General features: G+C 41.0%; 1 protein-coding gene across 2 annotated transcripts in view; it reads right to left on the reverse strand.

Annotated features, from left to right (window-relative positions):
* Positions 1 to 20885, reverse strand: part of GEMIN8 (gem nuclear organelle associated protein 8) — a 28616-nt gene extending 7731 nt beyond the window's left edge. Inside the window, exons 1-3 of one of the 2 annotated variants that reach the window (XM_037822917.1) lie at positions 20791 to 20885; positions 4669 to 4713; positions 3639 to 4071 (exon numbers count right to left, since the gene is read on the reverse strand). In XM_037822917.1, coding sequence (XP_037678845.1) covers positions 3639 to 4071; positions 4669 to 4680 — 445 coding nt within the window. In that variant the 5' untranslated portion in view covers positions 4681 to 4713; positions 20791 to 20885. Of the gene's footprint in view, positions 1 to 3638; positions 4072 to 4668; positions 4714 to 6973; positions 7008 to 20790 lie in introns of those variants that run through there. The other variant, XM_037822915.1, reaches the window with a different exon arrangement.
* Between the last annotated feature and the right edge of the window lie 3768 nt (positions 20886 to 24653).

Consider the following 24653-nt stretch of genomic DNA (forward strand, 5'->3'; position numbering starts at 1 on the left):
TGAGGTCCCAATTTTTATGTCTAAAAAGTAAACTTTTCCTCACAAGTAACTGAAAACAGTATTTTCAGTTGAAACTAAAAGCTGAAAACTCACAACTGTCTACTTTCCCATAAGTAATATTACAGTTGAAATTTCAAATAACGGAAATAACTTATTAGGACATGATGACATGTAACATAATCAAAAGCATGTATGTTCCCACTGCACAAATGGAGTTCTTTATTTATCCTACTTAAAATCTGTGTTGAAATATGTTAAATCAGACATTTTCTGGAAGGGAAGTATTCACAAACAAGAACATCCTGTCCAATCCAAAGGATTTTATCCTCAGAAAATATTTAACAAGACCCAGATGATGACAAATTGTCTAACATATATGTTCCTGTGGAAGTGAATAATACTGAAAAGTTCAAAGCTCTCAAATTTAGCTGAGCTTTCCCTTGGTAGTAATATTCTGTAAAATTCTGTGTTCTCTAAAAGATTCATGTTCAAAGTTGAATTTGCACATACTGAACAAGTAGCTTCTAATGGTTCAAAGAGCAAAACAGAACACAAAAACTTTAACCAAGTCTTTACACTACTGAGTCCCTTATCTCTTTATTAAAGCATTTCCCAACTGTGTATGTAACTAAACCTCCATGAAAGGCCTACTGAAGGTAATGGACTGGAAAGCACCATGGATGTTTGAATTACTCACATATGAATTCTTTCACTTGGTTACTGCCTGAAAGGACACACATTTATCCCATACCCCACCAAAAGTGTGGGTGAAAACTTAACGCCGATGAATGGCTGCCCTTTATTTTGTTATTGGAGCAGCTTCTTCTAATAAGGACCAGGTTTTTAGCACCAGATTAACTCTGACCAACTGATAGCACTGCCTATTCTCGGTCTCAGCAGACAATTCTCACGTCTGCCCCCAGCATGGGGCTGCTCAATGCTGCTCGCAGGGAAGGCTGTGGGGGATAAAAGCATTGCAGAGGGGCTCTTCTGCTTTTACAGACAGGCTTTCAGGACAAGTAGTTCTGAATTATGCTCTAACTACAAGTTTAAAAGCACAAAGCCATGGAAGCTGGATGTGCTCAGTGCTGTTAGCAGCAATATGGAAGAGCACTCATTTTCTCAGCCCATGTGTTTTACTCTATTAAATTATATCAAGAACATCCTTGAAACAGAACTAAAAAGTGCATTAATGACTACTTTTGCCAAATTGTGTTAATGAGTAAATCTGACAGACGCCAAAAACAATTAAGTTTTTAATGTTGTAAATCAGTTTAAGAGTTTGAAAAGTACTGCCTAGCACAGTAATATATGAACTTTTTGAAGCCACAGAACACCTACATTATAAATATACTGAATCTCAATCAAACATTCATCAAGGCAAACAGCATCAAAGCATGATCAATTGATGGTTAATAATCCACATTAAAGAATGGATTATTAGCAACGAACCATAACAACGAACATTTATTGGGCAATGACGATACCAAACACTGTTCCATCAGCTTTCTCGAATTATCTCATTTAATCTTCTAGATTAAAGTAAAAGAAACATGTAACACATTCTCTTCACAGAGATGGCAAGACCTATAGGATTTACTTTTTGTCTCAGCCACACAGATTGCATTTGGGAACAAAGAAAATTCTCAGAGGGTGGTGATTTGAGTGCAATTTGGAGCCTTGAAGTAATAAAATAAGCAGATATGGAGATGGCATCAAATTAAAATATGAAGTTCATAACGTTTATAAAGCATTCAGAGCCAAATTCACTTTGTAAAATGTCCCAAGGAATTACAGCACATTTTGAACGTTATGGAATATGATTTGAAGAACTCTGGTTTAAGGCTTACGATTAGTACTGAGATACATCCTTTATTCATTCAAAATAATGTTAAGTTCCTGGCACGACTTAGGTAATTTTCATGATTGCATTTAGATACCTAGAATTCTACCTAAGTCACAAGGTGGGAACAGGGATGGTTCTTAACCATATCTGTAACTGAACTGCTTAAAAAGCTTTTCCTTGGTTGAGAAGACACGTTTTGTTATTTTATTTTCATTTCAGTAATATCCATTTTTGATTGAATAACTATCAAGTTTATTTTAAATCAGCAGATCATTCGAAATGGCCTTGGAGGTGACGGGGTTTATGTCTACCCTTAATCACAAGTACCACCATAAAAGTACCCATCCCCAGAGGGGAAAAAATGTTTTTCTACTTCCTGGAAAGGGCAAGAGAAATGAGCTCTACTTTGATCACGTTTTCTTTTTCAAAACCTGTAACAAAGAGCATTCCAGTCAAATGTAGGTATGTTCCACTGCCTACTCTCCCTCATGCATTGTATACTTCTTAATTAGAATAATAGTAGCTCTAGATGTATTTTGAAAAAAGGTAAAATTTATTTCTGGAGATCAAGGAAAGAAACGGACTTTAAGTGCAATAGAATACTGCTTTAAAAATCCTTGTTTGGACATACGTTCTCATATGCATCAAAGAACACAACAGTTTATTCAAAAGATAAGAAGTAAAGAAGCTGAATGAGTAGCTTAGTGAAGAATCATGGCAAAGAGACTAAAGGACAATACTTTACACAAAGCCCTTTGCTCAGTTCCTGGCACCCAGACGGGTTCAACAAACGCTAGTCCATTGTTAGGAAAACACAGATCATTTAAGATGGAAATGAAATTCTCCCATTCCCAGGCATCTACACTTCTGTTTATTAGAAAATTCTAGGTAAAACGGCATACAATGAAACCTCAGGAAGAAAAATATGGAGACTGGACACTGGTTCTGATAGGAAGAAAAGCATTTGTATATCTGTCCCAAGCACTACAAATGTAAATGGGCTGGTGTGTCTTAAAAGTAAGGAAAGCACAAAAAGCAGTTCTAGTTCTTTGTAGCGAGTAAGAAATTGGAAAAAAGAAAATGCCTGCTCTCTGACTGAAGATATAAGACCATTATCGCAATTCTCTAGTCCTAGGGACAGCCAGCGTCAAAAAAGGACCCAACAGGAAAGTTTTCAGGATGAGGCATTCTTTCTTCTGTTTAGATTCATGCTGGTCTCTACTCAGAAGGGAGCTATTAAGATTCTGGAGCTCTGCAGCACCAGAAAGGCCTCCAAGCTGCAAGTCAGTGAAGTAGCGACAGCATTTTAGGAAGCTAGAGCTCTTAGTGAAAAATCCTGGTGGGGAGGAATGAGCACAGAAGTCGGAGCCAGGCAGACCATGGTTTAACCCTGACAGCAAATTACTAGTGGTGGATCAATGAACAAGCCAACCTCCGCAAGGCTCAGTTTCCTCATTTGTAAATGGGTTTAATACCTCGAAGGACTTTTGTGTAGATTAGGGAATCACACACACACCCCATCTGGTGGGGTGTCTGACATTCATTAACTGGTAGAGGTACTATTAAGATAAGCTTTGTTCTAGAACTAAAAATAAAATCTTATACTAAAATAACTCTCGACGCTGATAAAATTGAGGTATGACATGCTATAGCTCTTCCAGGCTTAGGACTGGATTTGGAATATTATCTGTACCCAAAGAGGAGTTATAAAATAACTATAAATCGGGGAAGAAAAATTGCTAAAGGCAGGGCAAGGAAAGGAAGCCTGAGGAGACAGAAGGTCGGAACTTACGTCGCTCTTCTCTGTGCCTCTCGGTCTCTGCAAAGTACTGGCGGAGCTCCTCAGTGATTTCCATATTGCTCAGGTTGCATTCTATCTCCCCATCTGACTCGCTCTCCATCTCCTCCTCCATGGATGGAGCCCGGACTTTTCTCATGGATGCCTGGACATTAGGGAGGTCATGCAGATGGGGCCCAGACCTTCTAGAATGTGGATAGTTGCAGTGGGAATACTGGTCAGAGGACTGAAGATATTCCCTCTCGTAAGAGCTGTGGGGAGGAACAGCAGAGGGCAAATACCAGGGGCAAGTGTAATAGGATTCCAAGGCCTTCTTGTAGGCCTTCTGGTGGCTTTGCATCCAAGCCATTGCTTGATGATAATGCTGCCAGTATCTTGCATAGACTGGGTGAGAATACCAAGGCTCGGCATCTACTGATGATGACGCCTACGAAAGGAAGGGAAGCATATGGTAGAAACCTCAAGAGAAATCAGCTCCTGTTTAATCAACTAACTAATGGGTATTTACAGAGTATCTACTAAATGTCTCCCCTGCTTTACGTGGCTACTGGGCCAAAAAAGGCATGACTGACCCATGCCCACAATGGACACCAAGTGTATGCACACCTGCCCTGTAAATATGTGTGCATGAGGTACACAAGGGACAATTAGTTAAAGGTTATGGCAGCACATTGCACAGTGGGGACAGAGGCTAATAATGATCATTTTCAGATAAGATTCAAGGAGAAATAAGGACCCCAAGTTTATCATCTTTGCCATCTCCACCAGTGCAATTCAGTGACTAGTTCCAGGTTACAGAGGGCTTGCCAGGAACCACAGGGACTGAAAACATGGACTCTGGACCCTCCCTCTGAGCTCCTAAACACCAGCCCACTCCTCAATGCCTGGGGAAAACGAGGTCTAGTAAAGGACCCAACAGAAATATTACTCTTGGTCTTCTTAATCACAGAATGAGAATGCTGAGATTTTAAATACTAAAATTTAACTTTTCCTCTTTTGAGTTAAAAAGAAAAAGAAAACTTACCTTTGCTTCCATCTCTGATTGTGAAACTCCAAGCAGGCACAGAAACTAGGACAGAAAAAGTGCAGTGCAAATATGTGATCAGTATGGAGAGGGGAGACACGGGGCGACTTCCTGGTTTGCACAGCCACACCCCAGAGGTTGCCTCTCTCTAGTAGCATGCCAGATCTACATACAACCCCCCCCCCACACACACAAGACCCTGGTACTTGAGGTCTGAGCTTGTGGTCAGAAAAGAGGGGATCTCCTCAGGTATGATTACTTGGGCCACAAGACACTGCAAGGTTTGGCATCCAATTACCTGTTTCCTTATTGAAAGAAAAGTCTATGGGACTAACCATTTAGATATTTAGGACTTAGTAAGTATATAAAAATATACAGAATGCAAACTAAAACTTTACAACTATCACCTTGCCAATGCCTATTTAAATTAACCCTGGATTTCCCAAGACTTGAGTAGAATACATCTTTCCAGCTCACTGGAAACCTTTATTGCATTTTGCCTTAGGCTTGGGAACTCGAGGAGCCTCTCTCCAGCTTTGGCTCTGCCCTGTGCTTTAATTCCCCCAAAGGAGCCTTTCTGCTTTGTTTTTGATTGCACTAAGCATCTCTCAGCACATGGCACCACTCTCCCTTTGCCTAGCCACTCCACTCCTGCATGAGGACAAACTGTCCCGTGGAGATGCCACATGGGCAATCACATAGTCTTTCCTAAACAGCTTTGCTCTGCTAGGATTTATTCATTTTCCTAGTATTTACCTGCTTGTTATGTACTGAGTTGTTTGCATGAAATACCTAAAGGTAAAGTTTAATACGCAGCGGTACCTTTTACAACCTATTTTAAAATAGGCTTTTAATTTTTTTTTCCTGTTCAAGTGTTCCAAGCTATTAAAATCCCAGCTATGCCAGTATGTACCTTTAAAACAAGTTAAACAAAAATAACAGCCTAAAATGAATGAGAATTTAGAAATCTGTGAGATGAAACCATTAACAATGTGATGCAGAGCAAAGAGCTACTTAGGTTTTGAAACTTCTGAAAAAAAATCAGATACTGAAGGAGTCTTATTTTTCCAACTTCACTTAATTACAGGGTAGAATTTTCATATCTCCAAGCCTTAAGAAACAAACTCGACTTATTTAGCAATCACTATCTGATGTTCTTGCTATGGTTAAGGCTAACAATTGACATGTTAAATTTACGGCTTCTATCCTTTAAGATTTAGCCTAGGGGCGGGACAAGATGGCGGACTGGTGAGCTGTATGTTTTAGTTACTCCTCCAGGAAAGTAGGTAGAAAGCCAGGAACTGCGTGGACTGGACACCACAGAGCAATCTGACTTTGGACATACTTCATACAACACTCATGAAAACGTCGAACTGCTGAGATCAGCGAAATCTGTAAGTTTTTGTGGCCAGGGGACCCGCACCCCTCCCTGCCAGCCTCAGTCCCGTGGGAGGAGGGGCTGTCAGCTCCGGGAAGGAGAAGGGACAACTGCAGTGGCAGCCCTTATCGGAAACACATTCTACTGATCCAAACTCGAACCATAGATAGACTGAGACCAGACACCAGAGAATCTGAGAGCAGCCAGCCCAGCAGAGAGGAAACAGGCATAGAAAAAACACGAAAAACTCCAAAATAAGAGCGGAGGATTTTTGGAGTTCTGGTGAACATAGAAAGGGGAAGGGCAGAGCTCGGGCCCGGAGGATCATATGCAAATCCCGAAGAAAAGCTGATCTCTCTGCCCTGTGGACCTTTCCTTAATGGCCCTAATTGCTTTGTCTCTTAGCATTTCAATAACCCATTAGATCTCTGAGGAGGGCCTTTTTTTTTAAATTATTTTTTTCTTTTTTCTAAAACAATTACTCTAAGAAGCCCAATACAGAAAGCTTCAAAGACTTGCAATTTGGGCAGGTCAAGACAACAGCAGAACTAAGAGAGCTCTGAGACAAAAGGCAATAATCCAGTGGCTGAGAAAATTCACTAAACACCACAACTTCCCAAGAAAAGGGGGGTGTCCACTCACAGCCATCATCCTGGTGGACAGGAAACACTCCTGCCCATCGCCAGCCCCATAGCCCAGAGCTGCCCCAGACAACCCAGTGTGACGGAAGTGCTTCAAATAACAGGCACACACCACAAAACTGGGCGTGGACATTAGCCTTCCCTGCAACCTCAGCTGATTGTCCCAGAGTTGGGAAGGTAGAGCAGTGTGAATTAACAAAGCCGCAAACAGCCATCATTTCAGCAGACTGGGAGCCTCCCTACACAGCCCAGCAGCCCAGAACTGCCCTTGGGGGACGGCACTCACCTGTGACATAGCACAGTCATCCCTCAACAGAGGACCAGGGGGTGCACGGCCTGGAAGAGGGGCAAGTTCTGAAAGCAGTAAGAGAAAAGCAATTCACCATATACAAAGGAAACAGCATAAGACTAAGTAGTGACTACTCAGCACCCACCATGGAGGCGAGAAAGCAGTGGCACGATATATTTAAAATTGTGAGTGAGAAAAATTTCCAACCAAGAATACTTTATCCAGCAAAGCTCTCCTTCAAATTTGAGGGAGAGCTTAAATTTTTCACAGACAAACAAATGCTGAGAGAATTTGTTAACAAGAGACCTGCCCTACTGGAGATACTAAAGGCAGCCCTACAGACAGAAAAACAAAGAAAGGACAGAGAGACTTGGAGAAAGGTTCAGTACTAAAGAGATTCGGTATGGGTACAGTTAAGGATATTAATAGAGAGGGGGGAAAAATATGACAAACATAAAGCAAAGGATAAGATGGCTGATTCAGGAAATGCCTTCACGGTTATAACGTTGAATGTAAATGGATTAAACTCCCCAATTAAAAGATATAGATTCGCAGAATGGATCAAAAAAAATGAACCATCAATATGTTGCATACAAGAGACTCATCTTAGACACAGGGACACAAAGAAATTGAAAGTGAAAGGATGGAAAAAAATATTTCATGCAAGCTACAGCCAAAAGAAAGCAGCTGTAGCAATATTAATCTCAGTAAAATAGACTTTAAATGCCGGGATGTTTTGAGAGACAAAGAAGGCCACTACATACTAATAAAAGGGGCAATTCAACAAGAAGAAATAACAATCGTAAATGTCTATGCACCCAATCAAGATGCCACAAAATACATGAGAGAAACACTGGCAAAACTAAAGGAAGCAATTGATGTTTCCACAACAACTGTGGAGACTTCAACACATCACTCTCTCCTATAGATAGATCAACCAGACAGAAGACCAGTAAGGAAACTGAAAACCTAAACAATCTGATAAATGAATTAGATTTAACAGACATATACAGGACATTAATTCCCAAATCACCAACATACACATACTTTTCTAGTGCTCACGGAACTTTCTCCAGAATAGATCATATGCTGGGACATAAAACAAGCCTCAATAAATTTAAAAAGATTGAAATTATTCAAAGCACATTCTCTGACCACAATGGAATACAATTAGAAGTCAATAACCATCAGAGACTTAGAAAATTCACAAATACCTGGAGGTTAAACAACACACTCCTAAACAATCAGTGGGTTAAAGAAGAAATAGCAAGAGAATTTGCAAAATATATAGAGACGAATGAAAATGAGAACACAACATACCAAAACCTATGGGATGCAGCAAAAGCAGTGCTAAGGGGGAAATTTATAGCACTAAACACATATATTAAAAAGGCAGAAAGAGCCAAAATCAAAGAACTAATGGATCAACTGAGGAAGCCAGAAAATGAACAGCAAACCAATCCTAAACCAACTAGAAGAAAAGAAATAACAAGGATTAAAGCAGAAATAAATGGCATAGAGAACAAAAAACAAGAGAGGGTAAATATCACCAAAAGTTGGTTGTTTGAGAAGATCAAGAAGATTGACAAGCCCCTAGCTAGACTGACAAAATCAAAAAGAGAGAAGACCCATATAAACAAAATAATGAATGAAAAAGGTGACGTAACTGCAGATCCTGAAGAAATTAAAAAAATTGTAAGAGGATACTATGAACAACTGTATGGCAACAAACTGAATAATGTAGAGGAAATGGACAATTTCCTGGAAACATATGAACAACCTAGACGGACCAGAGAAGAAATAGAAGACCTCAACCAACCCATCACAAGCAAAGAGATCCAATCAGTCATCAAAAATCTTCCCACAAATAAATGCCCAGGGCCAGATGGCTTCACAAGGGAATTCTAACAAACTTTCCAGAAAGAACTGACACCAATCTTACTCAAACTCTTTCAAACATTGAAGAAAATGGAGCACTACCTAACTCATTTTATGAAGCTAACATCAATCTAATACCAAAACCAGGCAAAGATGCTACAAAAAAGGAAAACTACTGGCCAATCTGCCTAATGAATATAGATGCAAAAATCCTCAATAAAATACTTGCAAATCGAATCCAAAGACACATTAAAAAAATCATACACCATGACCAAGTGGGGTTCATTCCAGGCATGCAAGGATGGTTCAACATAAGAAAATCAATCAATGTATTACAACACATTAACAATTCAAAGGGAAAAATCAAATGATCATCTCAATAGATGCTGAAAAAGCATTTCACAAAATCCAACATCCGTTTTTGATAAAAACACTTCAAAAGGTAGGAATTGAAGGAAACTTCCTCAATATGATTAAGAGCATATATGAAAAACCCACAGCCAGCATAGTACTCAATGGTGAGAGACTGAAAGCCTTCCCTCTAAGATCAGGAACAAGACAAGGATGCCCGCTGTCACCACTGTTATTCAACATTGTGCTGGAAGTGCTAGCCAGGGCAATCCGGCAAGACAAAGAAATACAAGGCATCCAAATTGGAAAAGAAGAAGTAAAACTGTCATCGTTTGCAGATGATATGATCTTATATCTGGAAAACCCTGAGAAATCGACGATACAGCTACTAGAGCTAATAAACAAATTTAGCAAAGTAGCGGGATACAAGATAAATGCACCTAAGTCAGTAATGTTTCTATATGCTAGAAATGAACAAACTAAAGAGACACTCAAGAAAAAGATACCATTTTCAATAGCAACTAAAAAAATCAAGTACCTAGGAATAAACTTAACCAAAGATGTAAAAGACCTATACAAAGAAAACTACATAACTCTACTAAAAGAAATAGAAGGGGATCTTAAAAGATGGAAAAATATTCCATGTTCATGGATAGGAAGGCTAAATGTCATTAATATGTTAATTCTACCCAAACTCATCTACAGATTCAATGCAATCCGAATCAAAATTCCAACAACCTACTTTGCAGACTTGGAAAAGCTAGTTATCAAATTTATTTGGAAAGAGAAGATGCCTCGAATTGCTAAAGACACTCTAAAAAAAAAAACAAAGTGGGAGGACTCACACTCCCTGACTTTGAAGCTAATTATAAAGCCACAGTTGTCAAAACAGCATGGTACTGGCACAAAGATAGACATATAGATCAATGGAATTTAATTGAGAATTCAGAGATAGACCCTCAGATCTATGGCTGACCGATCTTTGATAAGGCCCCCAAAGTCACTGAACTGAGTCATAATGGTCTTTTCAACAAATGGGGCTGGGAGAGTTGGATATCCATATCGAAAAGAATGAAAGAGGACCCCTACCTCACACCCTACACAAAAAGTAACTCAAAATGGATGAAAGATCTCAATATAAAAGAAGGTACCATAAAACCCCTAGAAGATAATGTAGGAAAACATCTTCAATACCTTGTATTAGGCGGCCACTTCCTAGACTTTACACCCAAAGCACAAGCAACAAAAGAAAAAATAGATAAATGGGAACTCCTCAAGCTTAGAAGTTTCTGCACCTCAAAGGAATTTCTCAAAAAGGTAAAGAGGCAGCCAACTCAATGGGAAGAAATTTTTGGAAACCATGTATCTGACAAAAGACTGATATCTTGCATATATAAAGAAATCCTACAACTCAATGACAATAGTACAGACAGCCCAATTATAAAATGGGCAAAAGATATGAAAAGACAGTTCTCTGAAGAGGAAACACAAATGGCCAAGAAACACATGAAAAAATGTTCAGCTTCACTAGCTATTAGAGAGATGCAAATTAAGACCACAATGAGATACCATCTAACACCGGTTAGAATGGCTGCCATTAAACAAATGGGAAACTACAAATGCTGGACGGGATGTGGAGAAATTGGAACTCTTATTCATTGTTGGTGGGACCGTATAATGGTTCAGCCACTCTGGAAGTCAGTCTGGCAGTTCCTTAGAAAACTAGATATAGAGTTACCATTCGATCCAGCGATTGCACTTCTCTGTATATACCCGGACGATCGGAAAGCAGTGACATGAACAGATATCTGCACACCTATGTTCAGAGCAGCATTATTCACAATTGCCAAGAGATGGAAACAACCCAAATGTCCTTCAACAGATGAGTGGATAAATAAAATGTGGTATATACACATGATGGACTACTACGAGGCAGTAAGAAGGAATGATGTAGTGAAACATATGGCAACATGGATGAACCTTGAAGACATAATGCTGAGCGAAATAAGCCAGTTACAAAAAGAGAAATATTATATGCTACCAGTAATGTGAACTTTGAAAAATGTAAAACAAATGGTTTCTAATGTAGAATGTAGGGGAACTAGCAATAGAGAGCAATTAAGGAAGAGGGAACAATAATCCAAGAAGAACAGATAAGGTATTTAATATTCTGGGGATGCCCAGGAATGACTATGGTCTGTTAATTTCTGATGCATATAGTAGGACCAAGTTCACAGAAATGTTGCTATATTAGGTAACTTTCTTGGGGTAAAGTAGGAACAGGTTGGAAGTAAAGCAGTTATCTTAGGTTAGTTGTCTTTTTCTTACTCCCTTGTTATGGTCTCTTTGAAATGTTCTTTTATTGTATTTTTTTTAATTTTTTTTCATACAGTTGATTTAAAAAAGAAAGGAAAGTTAAAAAAAAAAAGAAAGAAAAACAAGGAAAAAAAATATGTAGTGCCCCCTTAAGGAGCCTGTGGAGAATGCAGGGGTATTGGCCTACTCCACCTCAATGGTTGCTAACATGACCACAGACATAGGGGAATGGTGGTTTGATGGGCTGAGCCCTCTACCATAGGTTTTACCCTTGGGAAGACGGCTGCTGCAAAGGAGAGGCTAGGCCTCCCTATAATTGTGCCTATGAGCCTCCTCCCAAATGCCTCTTTGTTGCTCAGATGTGGCCGTCTCTCTCTACCTAAGCCAATTTGAAAGGTGAAATCACTGCCCTCCCCTTCACGTGGGATCAGATACCCAGGGGACTGAATCTCCCCGGCAACGTGAATATGACTCCCGGGGAGGAATGTAGACCCGGCATCGTGGGACGGAGAACATCTTCTTGACCAAAAGGGGGATGTGAAAGGAAATGAAATAAGCTTCAGTGGCAGAGAGATTCCAAAAGGAGCCGAGAGGTCACTCTGGTGGGCACTCTTACACACACTTTAGACAATCCTTTTTAGGTTCTAATGAATTGGGATAGCTGGTGGTGGATACCTGAAACTATCAAACAACAACCCAGAACCCATGAATCTCGAAGACAATTGTATAAAAATGTAGCTTATGAGGGGTGACAATGGGATTGGGAAAGCCATAAGGACCACACTCCACTTTGTCTAGTTTATGGATGGATGAGTAGAAAAATAGGGGAAGGAAACAAACAAACAAACAGATAAAGGTACCCAGTGTTCTTTTTTACTTCAATTGCTCTTTTTCACTTTAATTATTATTCTTGTTATTTTTGTGTATGTTCTAATGAAGGTGTCAGGGATTGATTTAGGTGATGAATGTACAACTATGTAGTGTTATTGCGAACAATCGAATGTATGATTTGTTTTGTATGACTGCATGGTATTTGAATATATCTCAATAAAATGAAGATTAAAAAAAAGGTAGAGAGGCAGATGAAAAAGAGGAACAAAAGAGAAAAAAAACACAAGAACATGACAGCTAGGAAGCAGCAAAAGGAAAGATAACCTTAGATCAAAGTAGAATAAAGAGTCAGACAACACCACCAATGCCAAGAGTCTCACACCCCTCCCCTATGCCCCCCTCTTTCCTATCAGTCTGTAGTGCTCCCTTTAGTATTCCCTGTAGAGCAGGTATCTTGTTCACAAACTCTGTCATTGTCTGTTTGTCGGAAAGTATTGTGATCTCTCCCTCATATTTGAAGGACAGTTTTGCTGGATATAGGATTCTTAATTGGTGGTTTTTCTCTTTCAGTATCTTAAACATATCACACCACTTCCTTCTTGCCTCCATGGTTTCTGCTGAGAAATCCGCACAGTCTTATTAAGCTTCCTTTGTATGTGATAGATTGCTTTTCTCTTGCTGCTTTCAGGATTCTCTCTTTGTCTTTGATGTTTGATAATCTGATTATTAAGTGTCTTGGTGTAGGCCTATTCAGGTCTATTCTGTTTGGAGAATGCTGCACTTCTTGGATCTGTAATTTTATGTCTTTCATAAGAGATGGGAAATTTTCATTGATTATTTCCTCTATTATTGCTTCTGCCCCTTTTCCCTTTTCTTCTCCTTCTGGGACACCAATGATATGTACATTCTTGAATTTCGTTTTGTCCTTAAGTTCCCAGAGATGTTGCTCATATTTTTCCATTCTTTTCTGTATCTGTTCTTTTGTGTGTAGGCCTTCAGGTGTCTCGTCCTCCAGTTCCTGCATGCTTTCTTCTGCCTCTTGAGATCTCCTGTTGTATGTTTCCATTGTGTCTTTTGTCTCCTGTGTTGTGTCTTGCATTTCCATAGATTCTGCCAGTTGTTTTTTTTGCACTTTCTATTTCTCCCTTATGTATGCTGTGTTTTCTGTATAGCCCTGATCTCATTTGCCGTAACTTCTCTAAACTTTTTGAATTGATTTAGCATTAGTTGTTTAAATTCCTCTACCTCAGTTGAAGTGTAAGTTTGTTCGTCTGGACCATAACCTCGTCTTTCTTAGTGTAGGTTGTGGTTTTCTGTTATCTAGGCATCTGACCCCCTTGGCCACCCTAATCAGGTTTTCCCAGATGAGAACAGCTCAGGTCCCAGAGGGAAGAAATATTCAGTATCCAGTTTCCCTGATGGTGTATCTTAGAGGATTGACACACCCTGTGCTTTTCTGCCCAGCAGGTGGTGCCTGTCAGCCTGTCACTCCAGACTGGTGTAAGGGTGTCTGGCTCTGAATGGAAGTCAGGTAGTAGAGCTGGGCCCCATCTCTTTCCTCCTGGGAAGATATGCACCCTAGAGAGAGGCCATTGACATATAAATAAATTCTTTGTTTCTCTGACTCTGCTACTTCCACCCTTGTCTGGGTCAGAGTGCTGCAACTTTAGAAGGGCTGAGGCTTTCTCTACTGCACAGCACTGCGAGCTGAAAATGGCTGAGGCTTTCTCCACTGAGCCACCCAGGTTGAGAGAGAGAGAAAGGGACAGAAAGCCCCATCCATGGCCCCCAGATTAACCCATCGGCCAGAGATAGCACCCAATCCCTTGAGCTCCCCGTCCTGAGACAGATACGTCCCCTGGCTCTCCAGCGTCAGTTGTCACCAAAAGCCTCCATCTGCTTGTTGGGGACTCATAGCCTGTATTGAGCAGTTAACATTAAAACCCCAGTTGGAGGTGGGCTGAGGTAATATTCACTTGTTCAGAGAGTGCTGCTCTGCAACACTGCAGGGCTTTGCAGTTCAGGCTGCCATGAGGAGGGGGCTCTCAGCTTGGGTCCACAGCCTTTACTTACAGATTTTATGCTGTGATCTTGGGTATTTCTCCCAGTTCAGATTTTTGCATGATGCATGGACAGTAGCCGCTGTCTCCCAGCAGTTATTCCAGATCTTTTACTAGTTGTACCCGTTTTTTTTTTAATTTAGTTGCTCCAGAGGAACTAAGTAACTTCCATTCCTCTCTATGACACCATCTTCTCTGTGTGTTTGCAAATTTTGTTATTCACAAAATCAACTGAACACCCTAATTTCATCTTTCTCTGGTCAAAAATACTTTATTTAAAGAGTCAAATAATACTCAACTAGACCATTTTAATCCAAAACTTGTGGTCTGTCTCATGTAGTATGTTGATATGTGTTAATAATAATGGTTATAAATTTCACAATACTGTGTGATCTTTTAATTTGTACTTTCATTTTAAATAAATTTGCATAAAAAAAGATTTAGCCTAAAGAGAACCTTTCACATTCTTTTTAATAAGACAAGCTTCTAGAATGGGTATTTCCGAGAAGGCTGACATGACCATCTGTAAATTTATCTTAAACATAGCCCACACTTCCAGTTCCCTGTTCTAAATTCAGGAACATACATGCATGCAGTGAATGTAGATGGGAAGGGAGCTTACAGACGCAGTGAAAATGTAAGTGTAAATTAAGTTCACTTTACTTTTAAACTCCAGAAGTTTAAAACATGAACAATTACCTGAAGACCTAACTGGCTAATCGCTAGGTGCTTTACAGGCTGCTGAAGGAGGACATAAAACAGGAGACACAATCGAGGGGCTTACCCAGGGAAGTCAGACGAACACAAATGAAATTACGGGAGAAATCGGCACAGCCTCAAGTGGTAGGCTGTGAGGTGCAGCCTTTGAATGGCTAATTCATTATGGCCAGGCTTCCTATTTCTAACACTGACATCTGCTTAGCTTTCTGAGAGCCTGCAGCAGATAATGACATTAAAGCAAACACCATGTGTGTCTTATGAAATTTGTTTTATAGATTAACAAGAAGAAGAATGAAATTAGAAAAGTCTAGGAGAAAATCAGTGTGTCTTCTGGAAATGAGGAGTTCTGAATTTAGACCTCTAGGCCTCCTAAGACATACTTAGAAGCAGACTCATTTAAATATTAATTAATTCTGAACTGGGAAACTGATAGCTGCAAATGTGCAACTGTTACCATTGTGACTGGGCAGTCCTGGAGACCTCTGAAGATCCTGGTTTTATTTAAAATTGGGAAAATATGGACTGGCTTTAAAGGCATGCGCAATGACATCATGAAAACCCACGAGAGCCTCAAGTGTGGGTGTCTTCCCCAGGCTGTTCAGCTGTCACCCGCAGGGTCAATGGGGGCAGGTGGAGGTCACATACGCCTTGGATTCAATTCAGAAATTTGGTAGAAGTGAAGCCATGTTACACTGCCCCAGAAATCATGCCAGGTATGCTCTGAGCACTTCACTGCTGCAAGAAAGAGGCCAGGAGAACGAACTGAGACGACTGAAGGCCAATTCCAGTGTTGGAACCAGAAGCAGATTCAGCCCAGCACTGCTGACGTCTAGAAAATATATTAACTAATCGGCCTAGGTGTTGGAACCTTTTAAGACCTAAGCCATTAAGAAAAGATGCAGTTAGGTGAATGATGGAAGACAGCCTGCTTTGTAAGCAATTTTGTTCGGTTTTGATCATGCTTTTCTTACGGAATTGGCCACTAGGACCCTGATAATCAAATTTGCCACCATCCTCCAGAAAGTTTCAAGTCCTGAGCTGTGTGCCAACTATGCTCACCTCACCTTTGGGTTCATTTTCCCTGCCCCAATTCCTTCACCTACACAGCAGCTCCATGTACAAAAATACATGTAGGACCCCTAAAATCCTATTGCTAGTCACTTAAAAATAGTTTCTGGGCATGGATGACTACTCTTTCAAAAATCAAGTAAGGTAAGGAATAGGAAAACATTTTAAAAGAAATAGCAGCTTGCATAGAACTTTATGAATTATTATGAGCTCAACATTTCCAATATTACTCTTGTTAGTTTATATCTGCAAACTTTATCTGTAAAGGACCAGAGAGGAAATATTTTAGGCTTGTGGGTCACATATGATCTCTGTGGCATTCTCTTGCTGTTTTTTTAAACCAGCTTTTAAACATGTGTACTCCTAGCTCCCTGACAGTACAAAACAAAAAAAAACAGCTGTGGGTCAACACTGGCCTACTCCTGTTTTTGGTTAACACATTATTATGTCGTATAGATTCTGTCCTCAAGATGTTGAGCATCTTAATAGTGCCTTGCTTTCCTCTTGGAAAGGAGTGGACAGGGAGGCAATTCCCACAAGTCTCATCAATAACCAGGCATAAGCCCAGTGGAAGCAGGAAAACCGCGACTCTGACCAACAGCAATCTTGGTTACCAGCGCTGAATATTTGGGACCCAAGAAACAGCCTCCACGATAAACTAAGGAAATTGGACCCTTTCTTTTAAAAAGCTATGTAGACATTTAAAAGACTTGAAAACAAACAAAAAACTTCCTGTAAGACAGTGTCACTGACCAGGCTGAGAAGGAAAGGCCTGCAGTCCCAGGCTTTTGGATTTTTACTCAGTAACACCATAATGACGGGACAGGGAGAGCACGCTGAGCAGACATTCCCCGGGAGAAGGAATGCATGCTCTTCCTGGCCAACCTCCTCTGAAAATGGGACCCATTAACTTTTTAAAGCTGGTTCTCCTTCCACACAGAGAGCTTAAGGATCTAATAAGAACTAAGAATGCCCCAGGTTCTGAAAAGTCAATGTTCAAACAATTGTCGACATCACTGCGACATTTTCAGACACCACCCCTAGCTCAAGGGAACCAAAGCAGCAAATTTGGCTGCCCTCTTACTGTTATGTAATTTTAGGGTTCATACTCCACCTCCCTGGGACTGTCTTCTATTCTTCAGTGGCACAAGCCTTCGGGGACTGAACAGCACCCTGTCACCTAATGGGATGGTGGAGCTGGAAGAAAAAAGACTGGCCATGTTAGGGAAGGCTGGGAGTCACAGCAACACCAACTGGGCAGCCGGCCCCAGGGAGCACAATGGCATAATAGTCACTGCCCAGCTGAGCCCCAGCTAGACAGAGACTGAATTCATTGTCAGTCCTCACCCTCCAAAGGAGGAAGGAAAAAAAACAGGGTTGAGGTCATTCACTAAACGCTGCCGAGGCCTACAGGCTAAAGACGGAGCCTCCCAGGCCTGGGAGATGTCTTTTCCCATACAGCCCTTCTAAAAAACAGCATTCACTCTTCAGGGAATCTGTGCCTACCCTGGATGAAATATGTTGAAAGACATAAATATACATGAAGAAAAACAGACAAGAGCTTTGTAGTTTTTGATGGATAAAATGTAACCGTTTCCATTCATGTTATTAACAAATTCCACAAATACATAACGTGGCTTTTGTGAAAGGTGGTAACATTGTATATATACTTTTGATTGCATACTTATATTCTTGTAGATATAGGATCTAGGATGTGTCATAGCAATCAGATAAATAAAAATGCAAATTCCCCTGAAAATGATAACATATACTCTGGAACTGGATTACCCCTCTGTCCTTGTTTTCCACCAGAATTCTGAAAATTAAATGCACAAAAACTCACTTGCTTTGATCTTTGCATAGAAACACATTAAAAATCAATCATTAAGGAAGTTATCTGGCTAAAGCACCAAGAGCAGAGCCTTTCCTTTAGGCGCCCCCTGATTTGGCTCTCTGAACCTACCAGATAACTTGGGGGATCTAATTAGGTCTCCAGTATAAACTGTTTCCAGGAAGAAGGGAGGGGAGGTTTGCAGGAAATTGCAGCAAAATAAAGGAAGGTGAAATCTGAATTACACAAACTTCATCCAGATGCAATGCCAACGAGTCTCTGTGTATGTGGTAATAACTCCATCAGAGAAGACATTTTCTCATAATACATGCTGGTAACCAAGAGCAGTAACAAAATGGGTGCTTTTGAGAGCACTGCTTCCCGCCACCTCCTTGGGCAGGCCCTGTCCCCACCCCCAGTTGCACAGCCAGGCTGGCAAGTTCATCGGGCTTGATGTCCTCACGGGCTCCCTCCTGTGGCTTTGCAGGACCCCTGCTTACTGATTTGAACATCAAAGACAGCTCAGCTCCCCCACCCGCAGAAGTCCAAGCACCATCTCTCGGCAGACACGGGCCTTCTCCAAGTACACATGCCACCGTGTTCCTAAAGCCTGCACCTCCCTGTTCACACAACAGCCACCATAAAAACTGATGGGTGAGGGATCCAAAACACTCGTTGTTACTTCTACCCCAAACTCCAGTTTACCCTCTTCTGGATGTTACAAGAAGCATTTCCAAGAAGAATGTGCAGTATGAAGAAGGAGAAAACCTCAGATGACGTGGCTACCCATTCTTCATCTTTTTTTTTCGGCCATACAAATGGCATTCCACCCAAAGAAGGGCATTGTTTAATTTGTCAGCAAGGGTGATGGATTTGTTAATGGATTTATTTGCAAGTTCATCAAATCCCCATGCGACTAGTGTCAGAATCAGAAGTGAAATATGAGGCTGCAAAAAACAAATTACCCTCTGACACATAAATAGGCAGTGGGATAACTGAGAACCACAGAATAACAGTGAAGAAGAGGAAACAGGTGAGTTCACTTCAGTGCCAGGGAATTCTTCATACAGCAAAACCTAGTAGGGCCATAGGTTGAACAAGCAGGCACTGCAGATGAAGAGCAAGTCGACAAAAACCATGGCGAGTTTAAAATGGTTACCTCCACCAGCAGATTTCAGGAGCATTATTTCAAATTTTACCCCTTCTGTAAACACATACATGATACTTCCATGAAACCCTCTCTGAATATGGCATGTCATCAATTACATGTAGGCATAGATTCTGCAATCTATTTCTTTTCAATTTCCTATTTTCCTTCCAGCATAAAAATAAGTTAATATTCCTTGTCCTTGGATGCTCATGACTTTGGTTTCCTGATACCCTCTCTCCTCCTACCTCCATCCCAAGGGGAAAAAAAAATAATAAAGTAGCTGGTAACCTGAATAACTCTAAAAGGCCTCAAACCTGCTCAGAAAGCAGACATTTAAAAACACTAATATGTTTTCAATCAAAGATATTTTCAATCTATCTGGCCTCTGATCAACTGGTTATGCTCTTTGTTCACTTGTCCAAGTGTTGTATAGCCAGACCGGAGAAAAGTAGTTATGAGATATCTATACCCAGTTACTAAACTCTCTAACCTCCATTCTAGCCTTAATTGTTCAAGTTGTTTCCCCTCTCCTCAAAACCTAAATGCTGAATCCCCAAAAAACAAAATAAGCCTTCAACATCTGTAAAGCATTTCTGGAAAGAAACTCTCTCTCTCTGGAGCTTTGGATTATGTTTGTATACTTTTCCAGCACACAGCAAGGAACACAGAGAAGGGACTTGTACACATTACTGTGACTCTGCCTTCAGTTAGGCTTTTCCAGAGTTACTAACCAACAATCTCTTAAAATGCATAGTTTCTGCTCATCTCAGCTCCCCAAAGGGACTGTTACTCTGATACACTGTACTAGTATACATCTTCAAACGGTATTCCTTCTCCCCACAATTCATGGGAACCCTGAAAGTAAATAACCCCAGAAGTGTTATTTGCATTATTCATCTTTAATCTAGACATCCAAATAATGTTGTTTCCACCTAAGGAGAAAAACAGTTGAATATAGAGCCTAGCCTGTGAAACAAGTTCAAAAACCATTCCTGACAAACATAATTGTTCAGAACCCTCTGAACTTTGTTGAGGGTGTCTTAGGATTTCAGAGCTAAAACGGTCTTGGGTGGCCACGGGTTCAACTCCACCACTTTACAGATACAGAAAGGTAGGCCAAAGCATTCTTCACCTCGATAGGTAAGGAGCATAACCGACCACAGGGTTCAAGTGTCCTCAAGATAACTTCCATAAAAAACCCCAAATCTCGAGTAGGTGGGATGGGCAAAGTCCGAATTCGCCTCTAGACATAGCTTAACACGCTGGTTCTCGGCACTTCAGAATCGCCCGGGTCCCACTTCCAGCGCTTCTGATTTACTTGGTCTGGGGCGGGGGCCCGGGCATCAGAATTCTTAAAAGCCACCCAGGTGACTCTGATGCGCGGCAGAGTGGAAAGTGTCTGGAACTAGACCCTTCTCGCACTTAACTACCAATGCTTTAGGAATCTCCTGGGCCCCTGGCCCCATCTTCTGCCACAGGATGATGAGAATTACCACGACAACGTGACCGCTCAAGATTCGGGCTCTCACCCACTGAGAGGAAGCCTGGCCCCCGGCCTTCAGGCTCCTCCCTCACTCCCAGAAGGAAACCCAGCCGTCCCCAGAGTCACCTCGTGGGAAGGCACACAGCTTGCAGACCTCGGGCGGTGGTTGAGCAAGGTTCTATTTTTCGGTGGAGAAGCAGAGGAGGCTTGAGCGCGAGCCGTTGCCCTACAGACTCGAAATGCGCTTCCGGCGTGGCACACGTGACGGCAGCGCGGCCGGAAGTACCGGCCCGTGACGTCACTCCTGCGCCCGAGCTACGCCTTGAGGACTGGCGGGCGCGGGACCAGGAACTCCCTTCCCTGGGGGCGGGGCTCCGGGGGCGGGGCGTCGCAGTGGTCGCAGCCCCGGGGAAAGTGGCCGTGCTTTGGAATTAGGCTTCCCCAGATCTGGGTGTGATGGGGTTCCCACGCTTAGTTTATTTAAACTTGCTGGGCCTTGGTCTTCTTACCCATTAAATGTGAATAATAACTAATGCACAGTGCCGAGTGCATTATAGCAGAAAAAAAATAGTAGCTGTTAATATAATTTCTGTCATCATCAACAGCAGCAATATTTGCCCTGCTAGCATCGCAGGAGATTCTATAATAACTAAGCATGAACTCCTGGAAGTGTGATAGATCCTTTCTGGGGCAATTTGGCAAAATGTGTCAAGTGCCCTAAGAGGGGGTATACTCTTGTCCTAGAATTTTCACTGCTGGGAATTTATCCCAAGGAAATAACAGATGTGAACCGGATGTTCACTGCGGAATTATTCTAAAAACTAAAAAATTGGGACTAACCTAAATGCCCAACAAGAGGAGACGGCTAATTCAATTGGCTATAGCGATGGTGTGGATACTATTTTTATAGCTTACTATTCCTATACTACAGAAGAATCAAAATAATATGGAAGAATAGTGACATATTCATTTAGTAAGTATTTACTCCATGTCTACCATGTGCCAAATATTACTCTGTATCTGCAAAGTCCAGTATGGTAGCCACTAACCACTTGTGGCTATTGAGAGCTTGAAATGTGGTGGTCAGAACTGAGATGTGCTGTAAACATAAAATGCACGCTGGATTTTGGAGAATTCATACAAGTAAAAAAAGTAAAGTATTTCTATCTTTTAATAATGATAACATGTTAGGTAAGGACCATTAGGTTAAATAAAATACATGACAAAAATTAATTTCACCTGCATATTTTTACCTTTCTTAATGTGGCTACTGGAAAATTTAAAATTACACCTGTGTCATGCATTACATTTCTGTTGGATAGCACTGTTTTTATTTACTGGTCATACAGTGGTGAAAAAGACAGTTTTGTTTGTCAACACAGCAAAAAGATAATGGATACAGATCCTGTTAGACATCCAAGTGGTGATGTGAATGAGCCATGAGATGTAAAATCCAAAGCTTAGGAAAGAGGTTGGGGTGCATTATTTATATTTGCAAGTCATCAGCCTAAAGATGATATGTACTTAAAACTATGGTTCTAGCAAGTGGAGGTGTTCACAGCATATGGCTTGATTTTTTAAAACCCTGAACATTAATATACTGTTCTAATAATACTGTTGAGTACATAGAAATAAATTATATATGTGTATATATAAATAAATAGAAATAATCACACCATTTGGAAGAAAACATAGAAATAAATAATATGCATAATATACCATTTGGGGGAGAAATCAGCAGTGCTTACCAAGTGTTAGAAATGGTTGTAAGCACTTTGCATATTTGAACTCTTAAGCCACAGAAGAACCAAAGGCTTCAGTTTTCTTCTCTTGTAAAATCAAGGTCAAGTAACTTGCTCAAGATCACACTGTAAGGAGCAGAGACTCAACTGCCACACTGTACAGAGTGGCATTCTTAGGCCGTGACAGGTGGGACTGCAGAGCAGAGGAGAAATGGTGGGCTTTGGGGAACCCACTGAGAACAAAATGAGAACCCACTGAAAACAATACACCACACACAAAGGTCAATTCTAGGTAGATGAAGGACCTAAACGAGGAAGGCAAAACCAAAGAGCTTTAAGAAGATCATATAGAACAGCTTCATGACTTCAGTGTGGGGCAGGATTCTTAGACAAGACCAAAGACAACCATATTGGGAAAAACTGATACATCAAGTTAGGAACATCTGTTTAGGAAAGACATCATCAAGAGAGTGAAAACAAGCCACAGAGTAGAGAATTATATTTGCAATATATGAAACAAACAAACAAACAAACAAAAAAAACAAAAAAGGATTAGTACCCAGCATATGTAAAGAATGACAAATCAATTACAAAAAAAGCACAATAGAAAAAGTAGGCAAAAATATAAAACAAAATCACAGTTTGTGACTGCATCCCGAGATAACAAAACTGTAAGGGAATGATGGGCATGGCGGTCAGGAGATGAACCACCCCTGGGTAGGGGAGAGAACTGTGACCAGGAAGGACCACACAAGTCCTATTTCTTGACCTGTGTGGTCGTGACATTGGTGTTTGTTTTCTAATTATCCAATCAACTGTATACTTGTTCCATTAACTTTTTTATGGGCCGTATTTCACAATAAATAAAAGTTTAAAAAATGAGAAAGTGAAATCTTCCAGGAATGGGGGAATGAGTAGTAGTTTAGGGGTTTAAGGACATGAGAGAAAAGATGAAGGAAGGAAGGAAACGAACAAACATGAAGCACCTACTAGGTGTGAAGAACATACATCATCTCCTATACATTTTGCTCCAACTCTCCAGTAAAAATTGTTTCCATCTTACAGGTATCCCCAATGGACACTAAACATTGTAGGAGGTACAAAAGAGGTCTGTTAGTGAAATGCATAGGACATCAACAGAAGATGGGGAAAACAGCCCTGTGCCAGTGGTTTAGTGATTTTCTCTAAAAACACATTGAGGCGCAGGTCCAGCATGGGGAAGTTAGACTACAGGGTGGGCCTCAGAACTGGGCTCTTCATGGCATAAGACCAGGGGAATGGGAAGCTCTGAAATGCTGATGAGGACTGCGATGAAGGGATTGATTATATGCTGAGTTTGGAACCAAGCAACCAGAATGGTGTGATGGTTAACTTTATGTGTCAACTTGGCTAGACTATGGTGCCCAGTTGTTTGGTCAAGCACTAGATATTGCCATGAAGGTATTTTGTAGATGTGGTTAACATCTACAATCAGTTGACTTTAAGTAATGGAGATCACCCTCAGCCACACGTGTGGGCTCATTCAATCAGATGAAGGCCTTATGAGCAAAACCCGAAGTTTCCTGGAGAAGAAGGAATTCTGCCCCAAGACTGTGGCATCAGCTCTACCCAAGTTTCCAGTCTGCCCTACAGATCTTAGACCTGCCAGGCCCTATAGCACAGGAGCCAATTCCTTAAAATAAATCACATATATATATTTTCTGTTTCTCTGGAGAAGCCTGACCGGTACAGATGGCATAAAAGACCTCTAGGAAGGGTGAAGTGGTTTGAAAGTTGAATAACGGCCAAGAACGCATCTGTTGCCTGTGGAAGCCTAGGAACCAGAGAGATTTAGGTAAACAGGCTGACGCTTAAATACCACTCCCTCTAAGAAGCTTTCCCTGATCTGCCCACCGCCCCCCATCTTCCATGTTTATTATGTTCCTATAGGATTCTGAAGGCCCCCCTCAACCTCAGTTTACTTGCAATATCTAATGTCTATCTATCCTACTGACCCGTAAGCTCGAAGAGGGTAAGAACTGTCTTTTTCATTGTATCGACCACAGTGCTAACTAAGCACAAACAAGCTTTTAGTAGATACCAGATGAATTAATGAATGGGTTAATGGTGGAGGAAGGGAAGCATCACATTCGTTATCTGGAGAGGGAGCAGTGCTGTGTGGTCCACGCTGTGGCCAAGCTTCTGCATGCCCCATGTGTCATAGAAATAACAAGGAATTAGAGAAGGAGCATCAGAAACTGGTGTCGA

The sequence above is a fragment of the Choloepus didactylus genome, chromosome Y, assembly GCF_015220235.1.
Source record: "Choloepus didactylus isolate mChoDid1 chromosome Y, mChoDid1.pri, whole genome shotgun sequence".
NCBI lineage: Eukaryota > Metazoa > Chordata > Mammalia > Pilosa > Megalonychidae > Choloepus > Choloepus didactylus.